Source organism: Lagenorhynchus albirostris, chromosome 1 (genome assembly GCF_949774975.1).
Source record: "Lagenorhynchus albirostris chromosome 1, mLagAlb1.1, whole genome shotgun sequence".
In the NCBI taxonomy this organism is placed as follows: domain Eukaryota; kingdom Metazoa; phylum Chordata; class Mammalia; order Artiodactyla; family Delphinidae; genus Lagenorhynchus; species Lagenorhynchus albirostris.
Window position 1 is genome coordinate 172,202,287 of NC_083095.1, and position 21,076 is coordinate 172,223,362.

General features: G+C 38.1%; 1 protein-coding gene across 3 annotated transcripts in view; it reads right to left on the bottom strand.

Annotated features, from left to right (window-relative positions):
- Window positions 1–21,076, bottom strand: part of USP6NL (USP6 N-terminal like) — a 143,775-nt gene that overhangs the window by 114,397 nt on the left and 8,302 nt on the right. For all 3 annotated transcript variants that reach the window (XM_060160149.1, XM_060160158.1, XM_060160169.1), the window contains exon 2: window positions 12,505–12,591. Coding sequence is in view for 1 of the 3 variants with exons in the window: in XM_060160169.1 (XP_060016152.1) it covers window positions 12,505–12,508 (4 nt within the window). In the remaining 2 variants the exon portion in view is untranslated. The remainder of the gene's footprint in view (window positions 1–12,504; window positions 12,592–21,076) is intronic.

Below are 21,076 nucleotides of genomic sequence, written 5' to 3' on the forward strand. Positions count from 1 at the left end.
GACCTCTCTTTTGACTTTCCCAAGCTACATGCAGATGAATGCACAGATATGGAAGGAAAAGAGACTTTCTAGTCATAATAAGGAAATTTAAATATGACTTTATTTTCAAAATCAAGAATTCAAAGAAAACACAGTATCCAGGCAATCTGACCTACTCCAGATTTTAACAAAGCTATGAAATAACATAATTAGTTTTAAAAAATTCATTACCATTAAAAAACACATATTAAAAATATGTGGTCATGAAGAACCTAGGGGCAAGACGGGAATAAAGACACAGACCTACTAGAGAATGGACTTGAGGATATGGGGAGGGGGAAGGGTAAGCTGTGACAAAGCGAGAGAGAGGCATGGACATATATACACTACCAAACATAAGGTAGATAGCTAGTGGGAAGCAGCTGCATAGCACAGGGAGATCAGCTGTTGCTTTGTGACTGCCTGGAGGGGTGGGATAGGGAGGGTGGGAGGGAGGGAGACGCAAGAGGGAAGAGATATGGGAACATATGCATATGTATAACTGATGCACTTTGTTATAAAGGAGAAACCAACACACCATTATAAAGTAATTATACTCTAATAAAGATGTTTAAAAAAAAAGAAAAAAAAAGAACATCAGGATACAACTGAAATAAATTTAATGCTCTATTAAAAAAAACACACATATTAAAAATCATTTAAGTATATGTTTATCTCAAAATAAATCGTAACTCAATTTGGAATAAATCATAATTCATTATAACATCACATTTAAGATCAAATAGTCCTATGTGGGGAGATATATATACACACACACATAACATACAAACATAAAGACATAGGGATTTCTATAGAGTTCATAAAAGTGCTTGTGTACATAAACACAGCAGTCTCTTCAACATTCAGAAAGGTCTTTCCAGCGTTTCCTCAATATAAAATCTGTAACCACCATAACACATTAACCACAACAGGGAAGGAAGACCATTAAGAGAGTCCTTGACAGAACAATACATTGAGCAAAACTGATCCATGGTACCTATCATTCTCTGCTCTTCCTCCCTTTCTGAAACCTTTTTCCATCTCTGCCTTTTCTGTATACTGTGCATTCTCTCTCCTCCGACCATCACAAAATTACCTATGTTCCAATAAACATATAAAAACTATATTGTTGGGCTTCCCTAGTGGCGCAGTGGTTGAGAGTCCGCCTGCCAATGCAGGGGACACGGGTTCGTGCCCCGGTCCGGGAAGATCCCACATGCCACAGAGCGGCTGGGCCTGTGAGCCATGGCCGCTGAGCCTGCGCGTCCGGAGCCTGTGCTCCGCAACAGGAGAGGCCACAACAGTGAGAGGCCCGTGTACTGCAAAAAAAAAAAAAAAAAAAAAACTATATTGTTTCATAATAAATTTTTGGAGAGACAAAAAAGCATCATCCAAGGTTAAAAATCTGTGATTTTTCAATAAGCATTTTGGAAGAAAAGACTATTTTAGAAGGATATGATGCAACAGAAAATGTAAATAGTGAGCACATGAAAAAGATATCCTAACAATGCTATACCTCCTGAACACCCATTAGGATGGCTGCTATCCAAAAATAGAAAATAACAAGTGTTGACAAGGATGTGGAGAAATTGGAACTCTAGTACAATGCAAAATGGTGTGGCCACTGTGAAAAGCAGTATGGCAGTTCCTCAAAAAATTAAACATAGAATTGCCATATGATCCAGCAGTTCCATTTCTGAGTATATACTCAAAAGAACAGAAAGCAGAATCTCAAAGAGATATTTGTACACCTAGGTTCATAGCAGCATTATTCACAATAGCCAAAAGGTGGACGCAAACCAAGTGTCCATCAAAAGATGAATACACAAAATGTAATCCATATAGCAGAATATCATTCAGCCTTAAAAGGTAAGGAAATTCTGATATATGCTACAACATGTCTAAACTTTGAGGACATTATGCTAAATGAAATAAGCCAGTCACAAAAAGACAAATACTGTATGCTCCCCCTTACATGAGGTATCCAGAGTAGTCATATTCACAGAGACAGAAAGTAGAATGGTGGTTGCCAAAGGATGTGGGGAGGGGAATATGAAGTTGTTTAATGAATACGGAGTTTCAGTTTTGCAAGGTAAAAAGAGTTCCGGAGATTGGCTGCACAACAATGTCAATATACTTAATGCTACTGAACTGTACACTTAAAAGTGGTTAAGATGGCAAATTTTACATTATGGATATTTACCACAAATTTTTTGGAAAGTTATCCTGTCTAAAAATCAAATATGCAACTGAAAGCAACAGTATAATGTCATTTTGAGCCTACTGAGCTAGTCATGGTGAAACTGGTATCCTTGTACACCAATTACCAGAGTCACTGTAAATTGATGTAGTCTTTTAAGAAAGACAAGAACATTTCAATACTACAAATCTACAAAAACATTTTAATACTATAAATCTAGCCTAAAGAATTATAGTTGTTTTTTTTAAGAAACAGGGCAAAGTCATCAATGATATTCATTTTACAAACATTTTTTAAAAAATGAACCATCATAAATAAAAAAAATAATAGGGACGTAGTTAAATAAGTTACTATGCATCATTACCTTTAAGGAATATAATTATGAATTCTAAGTATAAAAACAATTATGGAAATATGATAACTATCTAAACACAATTCAATGTTAGAAATCCAAATATAAAATTGCATATACACCAAGAACCCAATTACATCAAAATATATACTATCTGGACAATACCAGAGGATCATATGCAAAAAAGCAAACAAGTGGGGTTACCAATGACTTTCCCCCCCATTCCCAAATGTATTTATTTTAATGTTACAGTTATACTTTAAAACAACAAAAGGGGATTAGAGAAAATGAAGAGAACAGATTAGTTTAGATGAGATTAGGTAAAATTAAGTATAAAATGGAGGCAACAGTAGGGTGTTTATCTAAACTGAAGTTACCAACTTAATCCCCTCCAAACACCTACTTCTACCAATGCAAAATTTTCCTTAATTTCTTAATCTTAATCTCAACCTCTTAACTCCAGATCTTCACACATGTTCCTTCTGTTTAGAACCCTCTCCCTCTTCCTCTTCACTTAGCCAGGCCTCATCTGGAATATGATTTCCTAAGGGTAGTCTTCCTGCCCTCCCAGAAGGAGGTTCCCTGGCTCCTGCAGACACCAGCTTCCCTTTTTGCATTAACAGCGCTGCGGTATCTGTCCTCCCCACTAGTTCTGTGCTCCATGAGGCCCAGGGCCATGTTAGTCTTGTCCTTGTCTATATCCCCAAAGACCAACATAGCAGCAGTGCATGGGGAGGTGCTCACTAAATATGTTAGTACTAAAAAGAAAACATTATTAATATTTATTCTAAATCATACATTCTCTTCCTTAAAATTTGTTTTAAAATCAGACTCATACACCACAACTCTTAAAACATTTTAAGAAATTAATTTATAGCATCACCTGTCTCAATGTTGTCTAAAAACAAGTTTTGAATCTCTCATACTTTGCAATATTCTGTCAATTTTCTAGCTTCCAATATACCTTTCAATTATTAAACTTTTAAGAATTATAACTACAGATAGTAAGTATCCTGACCATTTCACATTAAATTTAATATAACCCATAAAAACCCAATGAGAATCAAAGTGTTGATACGTTCACCTATTCTATTTTTAGCTAAAGAAAATTTATTAGGACAAAGACAAAGAAGCACCAAGTTATGGGAAGGGCTAACCTTTAGTGAAGCAAATTCAATTTATATATGAAGAGCTGCAGCTGCTTTATTGTTATTAAAAAAAACTAAATTCAATAGCGCTATACCTTACACCTTCATAGTACTTATTCAACAGCATCTTGAGATTTTCGTCAATGTAATTCAAAACAGGAATCATACGGAAAGGAATTTCTCTTGATAAAAGCCAAATGTCTCCATTCAAGGTCATCTCACATTCTAGAAAATATTTCATTACCATTTTTCTCAAGCCTTTGCAATAAAAGCAAAACAGAAACCAGTAGAATAATAAATCCTGTTCTTATATAAGAGATTTGAATCCTATTTCAATGAAAGAAGAAATGGGAAATTTTTCTGTGAAAGAACCAAATCGGAAGGAAATGGAGAGATCACCACGCAGTCCTCCTGTCCCTTCCAGACAGCTTCCTGAAGGAATGCCCCCAGACCAGTCACACATGCCAGGACGGATCCCGGGAGAGGAGCCTCAGACAGTCCTAACCTCAGGGACACTCGTGAAAGAATTGGTCTGTATTCTTCTAAAATACCACATCATGTGAGATAAAGAACATCTTAGGAGAGGGCTTCCCTGGTGGCGCAGTGGTTGAGAGTCCGCCTGCTGATGCAGGGGACACGGGTTTGTGCCCCGGTCCGGGAGGATCCCACATGCCGCGGAGCGGCTGGGCCCGTGAGCCATGGCCGCTGAGCCTGCGCGTCCGGAGCCTGTGCTCCGCAACGGGAGAGGCCACAACAGTGAGAGGCCCACGGACCGCAAAAGAAAAAAAAAAAAAAAGAACATCTGAGGAACCTTCCAGATTAGAGGAGACTAAAGAGACTTCACACTAAACGCAAGGCGTGAATGATACTCAGCTGGACCCGGCACTGGAAGGACAGAATTGTCATAAAGGACATTACTGGGGAAACTCAGCAATGAAATAAGGATTGTAGACCAGATAAACATAATTTATCTTTTTGATAGTTTTACTGCAGTCATGTAAGAGAGTATCCTTATTCTTCAGAACTACACACCGAAATACACGATATATGCAACCTATTCTCAAATGGTTCCAAAAATAAATAATGTGTATTTTTTAAATACACATTCAGATATTTAAAAATAAAATAAAGAATTGATCCCATGGAAAAAATTAAGTTGGACTGGGTGGGAAGGAAGGATAGAATTTCACGATATCAGAGGTAGAATTTCACCTGCTGAGAACAGATATGCACTAAACAGAAAAAAATAACTTAAGAAGGAAAATTCTGCAGACCTAGAAGTTATTATTGTCCATCAGAATGCAGCTCAGCGCTGAGCTAGGAAAGCATAGCTTTAAGGTTAGACTAAAACCTGATAGCTAAAAATTTTTTACATCACATTTTAGGGGAAAAGAGAATAATGACTCCACTTTTAAAACACAAGTCAACATTTTTAAGTATACCTTTCTTAAGTGGAGAGATACTTCTACTAAGTAATCATTTGAGATCCAAGTTCCTTTTAACAAAGTCAGTTTGGGTACCTAAAAAGTTGGGGCGGGGTTTTTCTCCGGTCCTGGGCAAAGTTCCCTGTACATATAGGTACATATACCCATAGGTACATATAGGTACAAAGTTCTATGAAAGGTCTAAGGCTGATTTTTTTTTTTTAATCACAATGGCCCTATGGCCTCCATGTGTGGTAATACGGATCAAGACCATGTGCATTCTTCATGGCAACAGAGAAGGATCTTTCCTAACCCAAAAGAGGGTACAAAAAAGAAGCTTTCTCTTTAGTTAGCAGTAAGGAAATCCCCTTTCATATAGCTTCTAGGTTACTTCTACCACCAGAAACAACATTTTTTATAATAAAGCATGCCAATGAAATATTAATATATCTTGGCAATCATATTCTAACAGTCTGAATCAATCATTTGGCATATAACCTTGTATTACTGCAGTTAAAACAATAAATTCAAGCAGGTTGAAAAATCAAATTCAAATTTTGTTGTGCCATAATTGTCACAAGGAAACAAGTTTGTAATATTCTTCCAACACTGGTAATACCTAGTTCCTCCTTTCCTGGTACATACACTTACTTGATCTATATCTACGTATCACAGAAGGAAAGAACAGAAAGTTATTACCTAAGGAAAATACAAAAGACCAACTACTGTAGGTTTACATAAAAACTTAATACATGTTTGCTTTTCAAATTTCTTTTAAGTTACAGTCAAGCATATTTTGCCTTACTTTGCATTTATTAGAATATAACAAGGTTAACCAGTGAGGAGATCACAGTACTTTACTATATAGTGTCGAAAGCTTTTATCAGTGCATCCAATAAATTCCAGTTCTGTTCCATTCTTCTAGAATCTGAAACAGGCCACTGTACTTTTAAAAAGACATTGCAATTCCAAATGCCCCACAATTTAATATAAGATGTATATGAGTGTATGTTAGTATCTGACCATAATCTTTTTACATCCCACTGTTTAAAGTTTAACACCTGAATGCTCCAAAGGTGTAAGCAGAAAGAAAACTGTTGCAATTCCAGGGCTACCTAGGTAATGCCAGCAGAAGTCAGCTTCTGAATTTAGGGGGGAAAATAGCACTCCACTACCATCTGCCTATACAATGACCACCATCTTTGAAGCTAAATAAGAGATAACTCATATAAAAAGTTTTCAGTTCCAGTTGCCCTCCTAACTTCTGGACCACAATCATGATAGAAACCTATACAACATTTCCTTTTTTAAAAAAAAATAACTATGGCTCAGTGCTGGAAGTGGGAGTGGGAGACTGGGGTAAGGGAAACTGGGAAGACGTTCTCGCTATATTCTTCATCCTTTCAGCCCAAGGATTTAAAGAGAGGCTAGAAAGAATTATTACATAATCACTTGTCTATCTCCAAAAAAGAAAAAAAAAGTAACACCAAAATATCATTTTAGATCAGTTTTAAGGGAGAAAGATCGAGGCTAGGAAATTTTTAACATCAATTTCACATATCTGGGAAATGAGAAGACAACTATACAATGATATCCATCATATACACTGACAGGCTCAAATTCTCTTAATAGAAAATGTCTATTTGACTAAATGCAAAAAGTGATAATATACAGCTGTCCAGACACTATTTTAAAAAAACAAACTGATGTTAATTATATGTAGATAAACTAGTTGTAGACCATATAACAAATATCACTTACAAGCTGTTTTCCATTATATGTCTTTTGATGAATGAGAAATACTAAAAGTCATACCTATAATATTTTCATATAGAATATATTAGAGAAGTTTTTGTTTTTAGAGAAGTTTTTGTTAAAGAGATAGGAAATTTTTCAAACCAGTACATCAGTTATAATAAAATGAATTCAAGAAAAAATTGTAAAACTCAAACTCTGTTTTCTGAAATTAATGTCATTTTCAAGGGGATTTCTCTCCAGATTTCATTAAATGCAGACACGCCAGTATTTAAAATGCAATTCAACTTAAATTTTCTTTTCTTTAACTTCTGCCCAACTTCTGAGGTACACAGCTATTCCATAAAACAGGATATACATCTAGATAGGCTATTGTTATAGAGAGAAGATGTAGCCAGTACTTAGGGAAAGTCCTATCTTACTTGTTGCATGATTTTTTCTATTTAATAAAAAGACTCAGAAGAATCCTTATCCCACCACTCAGGGATTTAGTAATCTCCTCAATTATTTGTAACATTATCTGCTCTAACAAATGTTAAAGTGTTCTTCACTTCAGCATCATCTCTTAGTCTACCGCTCCAACGAATGATGATATTTACTCCTACTCTTATTAGAAAGCCACAAATACACCACATCCCAAATTATTCGCTGCCATCACTTTTTCCTCAGATAAAAGAGAAATATTTCATATCCCGAAGTAACCTCAAAAAACTCACTCCACTATTTAGGCCAAAGGGCAGGATCAAACTCTCCCACACAACAGATTCACTCCTGGATTGCCCAGTTAACATCCAAAAAGACTCTCTTAGGAAACATTTCATATAATTACTTACAGAGCAAAACTTTTCCAAAGAAAGTGAAATAAATACAGAAGTAAAGATTAAAAATTTTAATAGATTAGATAAGCTTTATTTTTTTTAACTTAAAACTTAGGAAAAGGAAAATAATTAGTACCCTAAATTATCACTTTTGGTTTTTGGTGCTTTTTCGGCTTTTTTTTTTTAACATATTCCATCAAAATAATCATCTAGAAATTGTTAAGCACTGCTCTTCTTTTTTAAATAAATTTGTTTATTTATTTATTTTTGGCTGTGTTGGGTCTTTGTTGCTGCACGAGGTCTTTCTCTAGTTGCGGCGAGAGGGAGCTACTCTTCCTCGTGGTGTGTGGGCTTCTCACGTTGCAGAGCACGGGCTCTAGGCATGTGGGCTTCAGTAGTTGTGGCGCACGGCCTTAGTTAGCCCGTGGCATGTGGGATCTTCCCGGACGAGGGCTGGAACCTGTGTCCCCTGCATTGGCAGGTGGAGTCTTTTTTTTTTTTTTTTAAGAAGATGTTGGGGGTAGGAGTTCAGTAATTTATTTATTTATTTATTTTTGCTGTGTTGGGTCTTCGTTTCTGTGTGAGGGCTTTCTCTAATTGTGGCAAGCAGGGGCCACTCGTCATCGCGGTGCACAGGCCTCTCACTATTGCGGCCTCTCTTGTTGCGGAGCACAGGCTCCAGGGGCGCAGGCTCAGTAGTTGTGGTTCACGGGCCTAGCTGCTCCGCGGCATGTGCGATCCTCCCAGACCAGGGCTCGAACCTGTGTCCCCTGCATTAGCAGGCAGATCCTCAACCACTGCGCCATAAGGGAAGTCCCAAGCACTGCTCTTTACACAAACTACTCTTGCTTTTATAATCTCCATCAAAGATCTAAAAAATCCATTTTAAATGACAGCCAGACTTAAATATAACAACTGTATTGCATCTTTGGCACCATCTGATAAAAACAAAATCTTTAACAAATCTGATAAATGCTAAACATTGCTGAATATGCATTATAGAAAATTAAGACCAATTTAAGTACTGAAAAAGGCTTTTTGCAAATTGTAATAAAGTTAACAATTCACAATGAAATGCACAGCATAGCAGCATCATATAACACATATTCCACAAGACCAATATTCGGCCTCAGAACTTAACAGAATACATAAAAATTGAGACTAAAAACTGAAAAACATCTTAAAGCACCTAACAAATTCTCTAGGTCTTACAGTTGGAGCATCCCAATTTGTGTGTCAGGATGTGCAGAGAAACAGATCCCTCGGCCCGGCCTGAGGTGTCAGAGCTGGTAGCCTCCAAGCCCCAAACATCTCCATTAGTTTATCTCACATGCTGTACAACTACTACCATGTCTTACATGGTTCATGACATGGGAAGGGTTAGGAAATACTGCAGAGCTAAACGCATCCAGACATACAAGTATCCAACCTTTCTTGTAATCTCTAGAGAAATACTGAAAAAAATTTTAGTTGTCAATCTCACCCAAATCTAGGTTTGGAAATTCTATCTTTAATGACATGTCTTCCTATTTTTTAACCTGTACCATGCTTCTCCAGTAGTTTTTACAAAAACAGGAACTCTGATATACTCAGTTCCCTCCCACCTTTATGAAAACTTACAACCCCATAGAAACTGCAACACGGCACAGACCATGACAACACTCCCTAATCTATGGTTCCAGTTCTCTGCTCGAGAATGATTTCCATCACTACAGAAAATCAAGTTGGCAAGAAAGAAACTCAAAGTTTATTTCAAAGCGAGCAACGAAAGGGCTGAAAACTAAGAACAAAACTAGGCAAAGCAAATACTGCCTGTAACCCATATTTTTAATTTACATCTAACAAAAATGTCTCTTTGTCAGAGTAATTTTTCCAGAATAAAATCTTAAGTTGTTCCCCTAACTGAAGTCCCTCAATAGTTCCTAAGCCCTGAGATATGAAGTCCAAACCTTCAGAAATGTACATGCCCCCGGACCCTGATTTCATCTCCTCCCCAGCTCTATATTCCAGAATGCTCAACTACTCAGTAACATCCTTGTATGGTCAAACCTTCATGCCTTTCTCACAGTGCTCCCCTACTTGGAACGCTTTATCCTACACACACACTCTTTTCATGGGAGCAGCTCGAATTTCAACCTAAGAATAATAACACATGGAACAGCTACAGTTACCACATAGTAAGGATGTCACTTAGGAACCGTCAAATCCATGCACTATTTACTGAGCATTTACTGAGTGCCAGGAACTTACCACTAGGAATAAGTCTTTGCCCTTAAGGAGTTTACAGAATAGATGAAGATCAGAGTAAACAGGCCGCTGATTTTACTGGAGGACGACAGCTACTAGAGTGAGGCAGGCAGCATGCTCCGGAGGCACAGCCCCACGGGGCTCACCTAGCGAGTGAAGTGGTAATGGACGACGGGGAGGAACGCTAGGAACCAGGGAACTAAGCAGAAACTGATTTATTTTTAAATCTTAAATGTGAAGCAAGGATTGGGGACTTCACTGTATTCCCAGTGGTTAAATGCCCAATGGCATTGTTCATGCTTTGCAACTCCCTTTCTTCGCAACAAACACAGAGAAATTACAGATAAAATATGAAGACAAATGACCAAAAGGACATACCTATGCCCCCAAACATGTTAAACGTCTCCACAGATCAGAAATCTAACAGAGACACTAAGTGTGAGCCTTGCTGAAGCCAGGAGGTCTGCTGAGCTCTGGGCCGCAAAGCAGGAAAAGGCAGCAGGCAGCTGATCCTCGGGGATTAAGTAAGGGTTGATCGTGTGGTGTAACAAGGGCTCCACAAGGGCTACGAGGGTCAGTAGCCAGGCTCTTTGCTCAAAACCAGGGACTAGGCTGGCACTCTTCCTTGATAGGAAACTAGACTGAAAAAGATTTCTGCTAACTGCACTCAGGCTACAGCTTAGGAAGCGGCTGACCTAATGCCAGCTGCCTCAGTGACTGAATCTGTGATATCCCCAATGTCACCATGGGACTGGGGCTCTGGTCCACTAACACAGACCTGATTCTGATCTGGGAACTCCAAAGCCAGGCAGAGACAACGGCAAATCTGCTAGACCAACAGGGGAAATCACAAAGAGACAGAGAGACACACACACGCGCACACACACACACAGGAAAAAGAAAAAAGAAACTCCCATCAGAACTTGCCTGCAGAATTACAGAACATGATGAAAACACCAACAATATCAACAACCACACATAAACTCACTGCAGACAAGACAAAAATCATCAAATGATCTGAAAAAGACTTTAAAATAAGCATGTAAGAGATCTTCGAAGAGATAAATAACAAAAGAACCAAAAAAAATTAAATACAAACGAGCAGAAATGAGAAATGAACTAGTAGATATAAAACAAATTTTAAATCTTGCAAATAAAGTATAACCATTGTAATTTATAGATAAATTGTTGGTGGTTCCGATACATATCTTGGCTGCCTAGTAAGCCATCCCTCCCTCTGCTTTCACGCTCACAGGGCTCTGAGTTTTAGGAGGCATTCGTGTTAGACACCAAGATTCAAAAATCAAAGACACCCTGTATTTGTCCTCAAAGAACTTGCCAGCTGTAACAGTGATCTACCAGACCACTAAGGTTACAACGCAGAACAAAATTTAGTTACATTTCCAAAAAAGGTAAGCATTTTTTAAACTAAAATGCTCTTAGTGTTCATGAAGTCATATTACCATCTTTACTAGAGTTGGCATTCTATGATAGGTAAACATTCTCACAAAACTTCATATGAACGGAGCTGACATAACCAAAGGTGCTTCTTTCCGAATCTGTATTTGAACTCATCTGGCAACTATCCTTGTTTATTCAAAGCACACCACTGAAAAAGTAACCCACTGAAAAGTCTCCAAAACCAAAGACCACTACTTGCAATATTACTTTTAGCAGAAAGCACTCAAAGATTTCACAATAACAGCTTCATTTTCACTTATCAACTGCCTGATTATTCAAACTGATGAGAAAAGCGACTCTATTCCTATTAAGGTAAATATAATTAATATAAATAACATGTGAAAAATTTTAAACTCTCTAATATTATATTCCAATAAGAAAATGCTCACTTCATCCCAAGGTTTCCATAATCAAAAAGCTGTACTCTAAAAGTACATCAGAACTGTCACAGGATCCCAGTCAGGATTAAATCTTAATTCTTTCCTCACTCTCTAAAAGTAAACAACACAAAATAGTAAAATCCAGTTCTGTTCACAAACAGAAGTGGAAAGGAATGACAGAAAATATTACACATACCATCCCCTCACAACTGAGAAGATAAAATCGATATCAAGACAGGTCTATAGGATAGACTTGGTTCCTTGATCCATCAAAGACATTGATAAAGAGATTTCTTTTTTTTTTGCTTAAATATAATATTAACCTATGTTACCCAATGATTAAATTTCACACAATAAAACCTCTGCTAATTATGGTCAACTGCAATTTTTTCCCTCTTCATATTTCCAAAAAGTCACTTTCCAATGGCTAGTCAACAGAAAAGTTTAGATAGTAGAACTAAACCAGCCAAGAAGCTAATGACACAGATATCCTCACCACACCTAACTTCTTAGAATAAATCAAACATCAATCTCCTCGTTTAAATACAGGCAAGTGCACAGTATTGGGCTGAACCAGATTATCCAATCTCTGATGAAGTGACATAATTCCAATCTGCTCAGTAACAATTTTTTTCTTTAAGGACAACACTGCAGATGCTCCTGAGAGGACTGAAATGATACACAGGAGGAAGGGCACTTACCCATGACTGGAGATGTCTTTGTACGTGGTCCCGATCAGGCACTACACCCAAATCTGCTGTCCAACGTTTCTCAGAGGAATACATGTCCTGGTCAGAAAACAAAGAGAAAGAAATCATATTTTCTAAAGGTCAGTGTTTAAAGTTTTCTAAAAGGAAATAAAAATAATTTACTTATAAAAATTTTCTATTTCTAAAAGAACCCCATGACGTCATCTAAATGTAAAAAATTACCAATCTTCGGAATATCATGATTCTGCTCCTATTTTCCTTTTTCAGTAAGCCATTACCTCAAAAGCAAATAGTATGTCTAAAGGAGTTAACACACAGAAACTTATTAACATGTGCCCTTTGTCTTCAGTCCCTCCCCATCCCACCCCCACATAAATAAGTCATAGGAAGAAAGCACTCCATTTGGGGTAAATTAAGCATATCACGCGAGCTAAATGTATTCTGACTGCACACAGGTGATTTATATACACCATCAAATAAAGATTACCAAAGTGATTGCTATGCACTTTCCCTTATAATGGGCAGTTTCCTCACTATAAAAGTAATATGGTTTCATTGTTTTAAAAAGCTGGAAACAGCAGCAAAGTAGAAAGAAAAAAAATTCTCTCACAGTACAATGCCACTACATCTACCCAACCATGTGGGGCATATCTCCTTTCCAGGAACTTTCTGTACATATTTTAAAAATACACTTTATAAATACTACATACAAAATTTTGTATTTGGTTCTTTTGAGTATAACGTAAAGCACCACCCTGCATTATTATAAATACAAACTTAACCCTCTGCCAAGATTTCCATTATAAATCTTCTTCTCTTGATAATATATTAAACAAAATGAGGCATAAAGTAATACTAATGCTACATTTAAACATAACCACGGATGCACAAATGCCTCCCCAAACCTAATACATGAAATTCCACAAACAAGGTAACATCAGATTCGATACAAAATTTACATTTGTGCTAAGTCATGTGTAGCTGCCTTCATAAACTGATAAGCTACTTCTCGTAATCACCAGAAGCGGTGATTACTTTCTAGATCAATTAAGAAAATAGCATAATACTAAGGACCTCTGCTTCTGAAACAGATTTCAGTTCAGGAACCATTTTTTGAAGAAATAATGCTTGCCCCATCTATAAAACATCTCTACTCATACTGTGTAATATACAAAAGAAGGATAAATTCTCCGAACAGAAATTCTGGACGCCCAGCAGGGTCCACACGCTGTAGTTAGTAGTGGCCTATCTCCGACGGGCTACCGCATAATCACCTGGCCCCACCCCACACGCCCTCCTCTTCGTCTTGCAGTGGCTACTATTAAATGATTTCCATTTCCAGATAACCCAATTATCCCAAAGAAAATGAGAAGCTGTAGGGAAAATTCTAAAGCAACACATAATCCACGTGACGAAAGGTTCTCACAATGAATACACTTTCTTCCTGGTGCTTCGCCGAGTCTATTAGACTTGTTTCCCGGCCAGGAGACTAGGAGGTGGTGCACGCTGCCCAGAGGAGCGAACTGACAGGTGGCCGAGGACGAGGGCCCCATGTCACAGAGACACAGAGGAGACTACCCGCTCACAGGGGCCCCGGGAGCTCACGCACAGCTCGCTCACACCTGTGGGGTCTTCTCTCTGCCCAGGGACTTCTCTCTTTGTTCATGCTTATATCAAGTTTTTTATCTTAATTTAAAATTCCTACATGGCAACATCAAAGCACTTTGTACTAAGTCATGCACCCCTCCTACCCACAGTTATAAACTGCCAGATAAAAACTTATTCAAGGATTGAAGTTCCTCATATATTAGTTTTCTCAGCACTAAAAACAGTAACCTCAAAAAACCAGGATAATAAAACTTATAAACACTGGATTTATAACCTTACTATCTGAGGTGATAAATGTACTTGACAAATATGCAACAATGCATGAGTTGGAATTAATGTCATGGAGTAGTTCTTAGAAAACATATTTTTAAATTACTTATAACTGAAGTCCTATGTTCAAGATTCTTTATGCTAATCACAGCTTTGAAATGCAGACCCTCCATCCCCAAGTAGGTGGTCACCAATTCTTTTCAGCAATGAGGCAGTTCAGAAGCACAAATGATAAAACTTTCAGATTCCCTTCCTCCTCCTCAAAATGCTACCAACCTGGACATACGAAGAAGAAAGAAGAAAAATCTTACTTGTTGTTTTTCACACCGTCTAAGAGGGAAAGAGTCTGTCTTAAATCCAGAGTTTCACGTAAAAGGCATTATTGGGATATTTCTGCAAAATCTGGCCTTTCAACGCACTTTCCAGGAACTTGAGCCACTGCTGTTTATTTTCAGCAAAGAATTTATCCTCATGCTAACCTACTATTGGTTCTTTCAAGTGGCTCCTCCAACTTTTGTGATAATACTTGATATGCACAAGTGGTAAGGCTACAGCAGGCCTCCTTAGGCCCGCTGACACCCATCCTGACAGGGAACTCAAGGACCAGTTAAAGGAAAGAAACTCCACCATATCCTTTTCTTTACGGCAGGCACTAAACATGACCTAAAAATAATTCCTGTCACTTTTTTTATTGTTTTGTTTTGTTTTTGGGTTTTTTTTTTTTTGCGATACGCGGGCCTCTCACTGCTGTGGCCTCTCCCATTGCGGAGCACACAGGCCCCGGACGCACAGGCTCAGCGGCCATGGCCCATGGGCCCAGCCACTCCGCGGCATGTGGGATCCTCCCGGACCAGGGCACGAACCCTCGTTCCCTGCATCGGCAGGCGGACTCTCAACCACTGTGCCACCAGGGAAGCCCACTTTTTTAATATTTATTTTTATTTAGTTTATTTTATTTGGTTGTGCTGGGTCTTGATTGCAGCAGGTGTGCTCCTTAGTTGCGACTCACAGGCTCCTTAGTTGCAGCTTGCCGGCTCCTTAGTTGCAGCACGTGGCCTCCTTAGTTGTGGCATGCGAACTCGTAGTTGTGGCACGCATGTGGGATCTAGTTCCCCGACCAGGAATCAAACCCGGGCCCCCTGCATTGGGAGTGCAGAGTCTTATCCACTGTGCCACCAGAGAAGTCCCTCCTGTCACTTTTAGTCAGTTAAAACCTATGGAAGTATTTAAAAGGATTTCTGGTTTTATAACACCAGATCATCTATTCTAAAACTAGCTCAACAGTCCCACTTTTAAATTATTTTAAAACTTAAATTTAATAGAATTATAAACCACAACATACAGTAGCACATTCTGTTGTTTCTAATAATATTCTGTCTGGAGATCAAATTAACATTAATTTATTTCATTGTACAATAACTTCTACAAAGAAAATATACAAAGATTCCCAATCTCTACTAAAAGCTAATGTAATCTCCATTTTTAATCTCATCACAAATTATAATTTTAAAAAATCAAATTTAATCTTGAAGATATTATGCTAAGTGAAATAAGCAAGTCATAATAGGACAAGTACTCTATGATTTCACATGTATGAGGGACCTAGAGAAGTCAAATTCACACAGACAGAAAGTAGAATGGTGGCTGCCAGGGGCTGGAGGAACGGAATATGGGGAGTCAGTGTTTAATGGGTGAAGAGTTTCATTTTGGGAAGATGAAAAAAGTTCTGGAGACGAATGGTGATGGCTGTACATTAATGTGAATGTACTCAATGTACCTGAACTGTACACTTTAAAATAGTTAAAATGGTAAATCTTACGTGTATTTTACTACAATAAGAAATAGAAACGTAAAAAAAGAATCAGTTACCTATGGTTTCGAAAGGGTAAGCAAATCCTGAAGTAACAGAAATTACAAAGAATTTAGACTTTTTAATTCATAAATACTAAAAACCAACTGCATGTTTCTAATATTTGCCTATAAGAGAAAAAGAAGTGTCTACGTGAGAAATAGCTAGGACTCATTACTTAGATTTTTTAAAAAATCCCTACAACTAAATTACTAACACACGCTCCTGCTAAATCCAAGAGGATTTAGCTGTTCCCCCAATACCACCATTCACTATGATCTCTTAAACTCATTTGGTTTATTTCCATCCATTTTCAAAATATTTTTCCTTCTAAATACGTGTATACTTTTTCATTCATGCACTCTTGTATATATAAAACACTTACTGACACCAAGAAGCTGAAGATTATGTGTAAGACTTTAAAAACTTTACCCACAGTTCTATTTTTATCATCTTTAAAAATTTTGTAGCATAAGGACAAAGTAATTATTTAATTAATTCTTTCTCATAATTTTTAATTTCATGGTCAGTTTCTATTTAAAGAATTCCCACCACTCTGCTACGAACTTTCCAATGTTTATCATTCAAGATAAGTACTTCAGGGCTTCCCTGGTGGCGCAGTGGTTGAGAGTCTGCCTACTAATGCAGGGGACACGGGTTCGAGTCCTGGTCTGGGAGGATTCCGCGTGCCGAAGAGCGGCTCGGCTCGCGAGCCACAACTACTGAGCCTGCGCATCTGGAGCCTCTGCTCCACAGCGGGAGAGGCCGCAATAGTGAGAGGCCCACACACCGCGATGAAGAGTGGTCCCCGCTTGCCACAACTAGAGAAAGCCTTCGCACAGAAATGAAGACCCAACACAGCAAAAATAAATAAATAAATTAACTCCTACCCCCAACATCTTCTTTAAAAAAAAAAAAAAGATAAGTACTTCACTAACTAATAAAATAAAGCTGTAAGAGACTTCCCTTTCTGCAATTCTTGTGTCCAAACGGCTTGAGAACCCTTTTGCTACATGACACCTAAAAATGCTTGATAAAAATATAAGAATTATCCTTTTGAATGCATAGCAAAGCTCACAAGCAACTAAGGGATGTCCTCAGAGACCAAAAAAGTAAACAGGAGCACAAATAGAGAGTGGAAGGTGGGCAATGATGCCAGCAACTGCTCTAGAGGCACTGACAATCCCCCATAACCAAGCTATTCTGTCTAATACTGAGCCACTAGCCACATGTAGCTTTTTAATTTTAAATTAATTTAAAGCATCTAAAATTTAAAATTCAGTTCCTTTGTCACACTAGCCACATTTCAAAGGTGACTACTGGCTATCATATTAGCACAGATATATAATATTTCCATTATCATGGAAAATTCTATTGGATAATGCTGAAGAGCTTTCAGTGTTAACAGTCATGCATCGGACAAAGCAAAAGCTTCATACTACACGATATGGGAAGTCAGACTAAAGATAAGCACTTAAAGCCTGGTCCCTGAAGAACTAAATCTTCAATAAAAAAGAATAAACTATGAAAAAACAATCTACCGCAAACAGAGACTAGAGAAAAATTCTCCCCTGCGTCTAGGCTTATTGGTGTTTTGGAAGGAGAAGGGGAATATTCCCTGGAAGTTTGCAACCAAAACCAACCTTCACACGGGTATCAAGTTCAAATCCATACTACTTGTACATTGTGAAAATCTCAAGCCTAGAAATTAAGTGGCCCTGGGTTGACAGTGTCCTCAGTTGCAATTCTTCTCTGGGAGAAAGCACTCTCAACCCAGGTCTCGTAAGAATTTCCACAGATAAAGTTACCATAAAAACAAGTTCAAATTGTAAAACTAAGGATAATAAGCAAGATACAACAGAAATAAGTATATAATTCACGATTTTTTTAAAAAAAGAGGGTGGGGCTTCCCTGGTGGCGCAGTGGTTGAGAGTCTGCCTGCCGATGCAGGGGACACGGGTTCGTGCCCCGGTCCGGGAAGATCCCACATGCCGCAGAGTAGCTGGGCTCGTGAGCCATGGCCGCTGAGCCTGCGCGTCCGGAGCCTGTGCTCTGCAACGGGAGAGGCCACAGCAGTGAGGCCCATGTACCGCCAAAAAAAAAAAAAAAAAAAAAAAAAGAAGAAGAAAAGCAAGAGAATGCTGGATCCCAGAGTTTCTGGGGACAGGAGTAAGATAGAGGAGGAGTTGTAGGGAGGTGTGAGCCAAGACAGTAGTGCTAGCATTCTACCACTTAACCTGAGGGAGGGGACAGTACAAATATCATTCTATTAGACCTTACATAACATTACATATAGTCCTTTGTATGAATATATATTTTATTATGAAAAAGCAAAACTTTTCCAACAAAATTCAGAAATGAAATGATTATAAATAAAACTGACAACATATGTTAAGTAATCACATGTATAAAAGAGTTAAATGCATTTATAATCTTTAAGTCATAATTAAGACACGGAAAGAGTTGTAGTGACTCACATTCTTTTTTTTAAATTAATTAATTTATTTTTTATTTTATTTATTTTTGGCTGCGTTGGGTCTTCATTGCTGCGCATGGCCTTTCTCTAGTTGTGGCGAGTGGGCGCTACTCTTCGTTGCGGTGTGTGGGCTTCTCATTGCAGTGGCTTCTCTTGTTGCGGAGCACGGGCTCTGGGTGCGTGGGCTTCAGTAGTTGTGGCACGTGGGCTTCAGTAGTTGTGGCTTGCAGGCTCTAGAGCGCAGGCTCAGTAGTTACAGCACACGGGCTTAGTTGCTCCGCGGCATGTGGGAACTTCCCGGACCAGGGCTCAAACCCGTGTCCCCTGCCTTGGCAGGCGGATTCTTAACACTGCGCCACCAGGGAAGCCCTGACTCACTTATTCTTTAAGAGAAAGAGACAAATACAAGTGATAGCCAGGTCCACTATAAAATGCAAGAGGGAATTTACATGAAAAAACTGATGATTATACATTAACCAAACGTAGAAGCAGCTAGCCTTCCCAAAGAGCTGTGTCATTTGTGCATCTGCTCTTAGCTATCTGATCACTGAAGATTCTGATCTCACCTTCACAGCTCTATAATACAAGTTCATTTTCTAGTAGAAATTCCTAGATCCTGTTTTGCTGAATTGCCATGCATTGAACTACCATCCCAAGAAAAAGCTTAAGAAAATTGCCTTAATTGAAGCATTATTTGTAACAGAAAAAAAAAGTATAAACAACTTAAATGTGCAATAATAAGGGACTGACTAAATGAATTGTTAATTTATATGTAATGGAGTCTCATGCATCCATTTAAAAAACATCACAAAGAAATTTAATGACAGTGAGTGAATGAATGCTCTCCAATGTGCTTTGTGGCACTTTCTCACAATCAGCAAGAAGTATCAGAAATGATGCCTCAACCAACTTAAATGTATTTCCCCAAAGGCTTATAAACCAATACTTAAAGTGATTAATGTTCAATTTTTAAATTTAAAATGAACAGATAATATAAAAATTTACTATTCATTCAATAAATATTTACTGAGCAGCTATTATGAGCCAGACAGCGTTCTAGGCTCTACATACACAGCCACGAACAAAACAAATACCCCAACCTCGTGGAACTCACACCCTAGCAATTCTAGTACCTTCCCTTCTTAATTCAGATGTACAGTTCATTAGTTCAAATAAATATGTCAGGGCAGATTCCAGGGTACTGTCTTCTCATGCCAGATAAAGAAAACTTTAGTTAATATTTAAAGTCATTATTCATTGACATGGATGGTCTCACCACTGTACTTTCACAATTCTTGAGCTTTCTATAAAGAATGCTCTTTCTGCAGTTTACACCCCCTGAAACACAATGCTGAATTCCCATGGCTTTCAGTATTTTCCCTGCTCAAGAGAAGTAAAGCAAATCTTCTATCACAGCTAGAGTAGAAGGTTTATTTACCCCACTCAATCAATCAACAAAGTACTTCCTGCTAATAAGATCAGAGGAGGAGATGGGCAAAATGAGAAATCCTTCGGTTTCCTAGGCTTGTTTACACGTGTATGTTAATGAAGCATCAGATAAGAACCAGGTCTGATTTCCCCCTCTACAGGTAGAATTTAAGTTAGGTTTCCAGAAGGACTTATCGAATTCTAGTAGCTTTACACTGGTCAACGCGTCAATTTCTAGGTATTCAGGAAAACAAATGTCCTTTCCAAGGCTTCCTTTCCTATGTCAGTTACAGAGACGCAGGGCCTTTCAAAAGCAGCTTATAATTTGCTTACATGTCACATTTGCCTAACGTACTTGATACATCCTACCAGAACTAAGCATAATGCCTGAGGTCTACAGATAAAAGCTAGAATGAAGGGTACAGTATCTCTGATTTTCAGGGGCCTGGTTTCATTTAAAAAGTCAATTAAAAATTACATACAGCTAAGTATAATATAAGCACTGCTGCAGACACTATGAGGACTAAAAAATAGACAGGATTCCAGGCCCAACTTTAAGGAATTTACATCTAGTTGGATTCTAAACACAAGAATGTATCCATCCATCCGTTCAATAAATACTAATTCAGCTCTACAACATGTAAAAACTTCTCAAAGGGCTTGAGATACAGCAATAGAGACAAACCTGATCCCAGTCACCCTGCCGTTAACAGAACATAGTCAAGACAAAAGTCCTAAAGAAGATGGGAGTCAAGGGCTTCAGCTCATGCAAAGGCCCTATACTGAGTTAAAATGAGTAAATGTATGGGCAAAAAAATGTAAATGTATACAGGTAAAAAGAGGAAAATTCATGTAAGATGTCAATAAAATTGGAATTCAGCAAGCTGATGGCAGAATGTAAGAAAATCACTCAACATACAGCAAGTCCAAGA